The 5747-nt window shown below is 38.7% G+C and overlaps 1 protein-coding gene across 1 annotated transcript; it reads right to left on the minus strand.

Annotated features, from left to right (window-relative positions):
* Nucleotides 1-904: 904 nt before the first annotated feature.
* Nucleotides 905-1425, minus strand: LOC106883664 (histone H4). Its single transcript, XM_014934764.2, has one exon. The coding sequence runs from the start codon at nt 1394-1396 to the stop codon at nt 1085-1087; it is 312 nt and encodes a 103-aa protein (XP_014790250.1). The 5' UTR covers nt 1397-1425; the 3' UTR covers nt 905-1084.
* Nucleotides 1426-5747: the final 4322 nt, after the last annotated feature.

Here is a 5747-nt window from a genome sequence, read left to right on the forward strand (position 1 = left end):
CCCCCACTCATTTCCAAGGCCGTGGTGAAAAGTAGGAAAAATCCCCGTCAAAACGGAGAAAATCCAGCTTATGTGGGCATCCTGATCCGAAACTCTGAAAAACCATTGTTTCAGTTCCTGGATCGGATAGGGTGCTGTACTCATGAGCGAAACACTTCATGTCACGTTGGCAGAAATAGCGAATTCTTCCTCAAGTCACGTCCTACAATTTTAAACGAAAGAAAAGACTGGTACACAAATAGACATCCGAGACAGGTCCTCCTTGCATAGGAAAATAAAAACTGGTAAAGTATATGTATGTTATATTTGTGTTGTGTACACATACATATACTAACATCAGAAATATACACAAAATAATACATAAACATATGTGATTCAACTGAAAAAAATATTAAAATATAATTTTTTACGGAAATTGCAGAACAAAGTTTCACTTCCCGTATACATTCTTCGAAAGATTTGGGGGTGTCCACAAAGTCTGGGTACATGAAAATTAATACATACTTTAAGAAATTATTTCTTATATTGAATTGTTTATGATTTTATTTACTCCATGTACCCAGACTTTGTGGACACCCTGTATAATATTAGGAATTGTATAATAAACATTGCTAAAATATTTTGTGTATTAGATAAGTATAACCAATTTACTGCACATTTTAACAGCAAAATCCTGTGGATTCCGGTTGAAAACCACTGTTCTTTAAGTGTTTGAAAATCATAGGCTTTTTGCCAACTATTTTGTGGAAAATCTGAGAATACGTTTAAATTTGCGGGCAATAAAAATAACCAGCTTAATATATATAGTAACCAGATATTTCTAGCAAACTGAAAAAGCTAGTTTAAAAACCAAGTTTACTAATATATCGGTTTTTAACACGTCTATATTATAACATACACAATGTTGCTGATTTAAAATTCGGCATTTTAATTTTGAACTTCGGATTCGAGCAAGTGGAAAAACATCTAGTAAATGTACAATTCGCAGCACAAAATACATATCATAGGTGATTGAGAAAACAAACGTTAAAATGTTAGTGGCCCTGAAAAGGGCCGGTTGCATCTGTAGGCTGAACTGAAGTGTTTAACCACCAAAACCATATAGAGTTCTTCCTTGCCTTTTCAGTGCATAGACTACATCCATAGCAGTGACAGTCTTTCTCTTGGCATGTTCAGTGTACGTAACGGCATCACGGATGACATTCTCCAGGAACACCTTCAATACACCACGGGTCTCTTCGTAGATCAAACCAGAGATACGTTTTACACCACCTCGGCGAGCGAGACGACGAATTGCAGGCTTAGTAATACCCTGAATGTTATCTCTCAACACCTTCCTGTGACGCTTAGCACCTCCTTTCCCCAAGCCTTTGCCTCCTTTACCACGGCCACTCATGTCTACAGAATTTCTTGTGCAAATAATCAGTTGGTCGCTACACACTAATTTATACTAGATATACGGACGTAGCAGAAAGCAACATCGCATACGAATCACGTGCCTCGTAGTTAGATGGGCAAATCAGCAGCAGCAGCAGCAGCCAGTGTTTGACTAATTATCATGCTGCCTTCCCATTCCGTTTATTCATTGGCATAAAGATTCTTACTCATTTGTTAGCTGAGATTAAATAAAATGGCTTACTAAGCAGATTGTTTGCAAGGTTGGTATAAAGTTTCAAACCTGTTTACGAAAATAAAAAAAAAACACCCTACCAAGTGTAAAAAATATGTGTAGAAAATGAATATAAAAACAAATTTGCGCAAACGAACGAGGGTGGGTGAGAGAGGACTTTCGGAAAATTCACAAAGTCCGATTTTTCCCTCATAATTTTCAGGAAAATGGATATATATATTAATGATATTTTATAGAAATACTGTTCAAATAGGAAAAACGATTATAAAGAAATTTCTGGGGAATATTTTCCCCAGAAGGAGTGGGGAGAGGACTGTCGGAAAATTCACACGATCCGTTTTTTTCTCCTCATAACTTTCAGGAAAATGGATATCCTTAATGAAATTTTATAGAAACACTTTTCAAACGGCATAGATTACAATTATGAAGAAATTTCTGGGGAAAATTTTTTCCGAAGGGGTGGTGAGAGGGCTGTCGGAAAGTTCACCCGATCCGTTTTTTCCCCTCATAACTTTCAGGATATAGTCTAGCGCCCGGTCACCAAAACCCCATCATTACTAACCAGGTACTGTAGTTCTCGGTAGGCGTTACGAATATTTAGCAGAGTAGTGGTGGTAGTAAGTAATAGCGTATATTTTATTAGTGGGAGACTGCTAATTGTAGCGAGTCGAGATATAGCATCTAAGCATCCCTCGCTCTAGTTCTGTGGTTCTCAACCCGCTAGGGTAGTACTGTGGGTCTGTGAACTAAACTCGAAGTTTCATACATATACCACCTGTCCTCGTCTGTTGTTTTTTTTTTCGTACATTCTCCCTCCTATATATATATATATATATGTATGTATATAAACATAAGGATAAACATATTAAAAGGGGTCCGTGGGAAAACTCATTTAAATAAAAGGGGTCCTTGATAGTGAAATGGTTGGGAACCACTGCTCGAGTCTGTCCGCTGCAAGGAGGAATATAGATTCGTTCAAAACATTAAAAAGCAGGGGGGTGGCATTTCACCTTCAAAGTGGAGACAGGTGTAATATAAAACAATCATTTTGACCCCTTGCACTATATAGCTGTATATATTTTCTTTTCAAACATGTGACTTTTATCAAGCAACTTGGTCGTGGCCTTTGAACGGAGAGGGTTTCAAAAATCCTTACATGTCTAGAAATAGCAGTCAAAGCCACTATAAACATTCATATTCTATCTGAATTTTTATGTCATGTCACCCACCGACAGCTTTATTGTGAAGAGATAGAATACGAGTGTTTATAGTCGCTTTATAGTGGTTTTGACTGCTATTTCTAGACATGTAAAGATTTTTGCAACCCTCTCCGTTATAATTGTGATTTATTCATAATTATACACACTTCTTATATACATACGTATGTACGTACGTATGTATGTATGTATACGGATTGACGAATTCCACTGATTCTTATACCCTTAAATCAGTGACAAGAAATATCACCTTTATCATATTTATGTATTAAAATTCTCTACTCTTCATAGTTTCAGTCATTGAATAAAGCAGTTCTGAAAGAGAGCAGCGTCAGATAATGAACGCTAGACACATCGGTACAGAAAGGTGGGATTGTTGAAACACCTGGCTGCTTAGAAAACACAAGTGGTCGCACGACTCTGGAGAAAAGCGAAAAGGAGGTAAGGGAGATCTGGTGGTTCTGTGGCTGGACCTCCCAAACATCTGTGGGTCCATGCCACAAAAGCTGGTAGAGGAGGCTCTTCAAGGACATGTCCCCAGGATGATCACTGACCTCATTCTGGATTATCATCAAATTCTAGACGAGATTCACCTCTGGACAGGTTGGAAAGGAGCAACATAACTGGCTGCACCGTCTCATTAATCCTTTTCTCCCTCACCATGCACATGGTGATCAAGTCGGTAGAGGTGCAGTGTCAGAAATGCCAGACGAAATCTGGCATGCAACAACTACTTATAAGAGCCTTTCGTAGACGACCTGATCAGTTGCCCGTGGCAGGCGGATCCTTCAAGGACTCGAGATGCTCATCTCATGGACAAGGACGAGCTTCAAATCATCAAAATCGAGGTGTCGTGTGCTAAAGAAAGGGAGAGTGGTGGAGAAGCTTCGTTTCATTTTGTTCTGACCTGCCATCCCAACTTTGACAGAACAACTAGTCAAGAGCTTGGAGAAGTTCTTTGACAGCAGCCTGAAGGACGCAGTTTCTTTCTGCAGAACCAGTGACAACCTTGACAAATGGCTTATTAAGGTCGACAAACTGGACTACCTGGTCGTTTCAAAACTTGGATATGCCAGTATACCATACTGCCAAGGGTTTTGTGGCCCCTGTCATTATATGATGTCAACTGTAGAAATCCTGGAGATGAAGATTATCAGTTTCTGAGGTGGTGGTTAGACTTACCAAGGAGCCTAAGCAGCGTTGCTTTCTATGGGTCGACCAACATTTTCCCCTCCCATTTAGCGGCTTCTCAGAGAAGTTCATAGTGGCAAGAACAAGATAAGCCATGAAGTATAGAGAATTTAGTGACATAAGAGTAGCAGCAGCTGGCATTGCAGTTCGCACAAGTAGGAAGTGCAACACTACCAGAAAGTTGTCGGTGGGAATGTAACCAGTTGAGACTGTGACAGTCAGGCTTGGGATGCTTTCCAATCCATCAAGTTGAAGCGCTAAAGGCGAAGAGCGACAATATCTAATCCAAGAAGTTCGCATAGGCATTAAAGAAGAAAGGGCAAGCAGGATGGTGGGACTCAATGAACAAGGAGGGCCGATATACATCAACGGAAAATCACCTGGTCAGGTCTCTGGCTGACTGACGTCCGTCATATCAGATTTCTAATCCAACACCTACCTGTCGTTAGACGGTCCCTTCAACAATCGACTGGCTCCCTCCCCAAAAATTTCGGGCCTTGTATTTAGAGTAGAAAAGAATATTTGGGGGTTGTCTCCCCTGCTATTTATTTATTTATTGTCAGTCTTAGCAATTTACATAATGATTGTTCTCATGACTGAGAATATAATTTAAATTTCTCTGCTACTCCCTACTTCCCTAATAACTCATGTAAGAGATGATCATGTCAGACACCAAAGACCTTCGTTTCTGAGAGCCACTGAAGCCGAGTTGGTAGTTTATGAAATGGGATAATGATTCAAATTAACGAAAGGGTGTGATTGTTAACAACTGCTTCCATCACCTCTTAGATATTGAAAATACAGCGATAGAAGTGGGATCTCGAGCTACTTACCGCTAAATAATAAAAGCTAAGCTCATTATTTTTGCTCTTTTGATCCGCATCGTTTCAAGGTGTTATTTTTTAAAGTTTAATTATAGGTCAAATTCCATACTGCAAGCATGAAATAGATTCGAATACAATCACGTCTCATATGAACAATGAAATGGTTAATTTCTACGATAACTTTATTTTAAGCATTCTATCCATGTACCTTTATTCGTAGAGAGAGGAATAGTGATTTGGGTAAAGAAGGGGTGATTTAAAAAGAAATGTACATTTAAAATATTTAATCACAAATATATATCCTTCTCTACATGATTTGTATTTCTCACAATAACGAAATATTTAACCCATTCCGTCCACGAGATATGTATATTTTGGTAACATTTTACTTTATGTTGTGATTTTCAGAGAAGTACATAATACCTAGCATAAATTGGTATCAAATTCTGGTACAAGGCCAGCACTTTCAGGGGAAGGGACAAGTCGATTACATCGACCTAGTGTTCAGCTGGCACTTATTTTATCGATCCCGAAAGGATGAAAAGCAAAGTCGACCTCGGTGGACTCATTGTTTTAATAACTAGTATGAACTAGCCATTTCTGAGTTCAAATTCCGCCGATGTCGACTTTGCCTTTTATCCTTTCGGGGTCGATAAATTAAGTATCAGTTGCATTCTGGGGTCGATCTAACCGATCCCCCCCCCAAAAAAAAATTTTCGGGCCTTGCACCTAGAGTAGAAAAGATTATATTCTTTAAATAATTAAATTTTAAAAAATGCTCTCCCTGATTTTCTTTTTTATTAAAACACTCTAGAAAAACTTGTTCGGTTAGTATTTGGCTTTCCTGTCGTGATATTCGTGCAATTCATACCTTAACACTGCTTT

This window comes from Octopus bimaculoides, chromosome 11 (genome assembly GCF_001194135.2).
Source record: "Octopus bimaculoides isolate UCB-OBI-ISO-001 chromosome 11, ASM119413v2, whole genome shotgun sequence".
Classification (NCBI taxonomy): domain Eukaryota; kingdom Metazoa; phylum Mollusca; class Cephalopoda; order Octopoda; family Octopodidae; genus Octopus; species Octopus bimaculoides.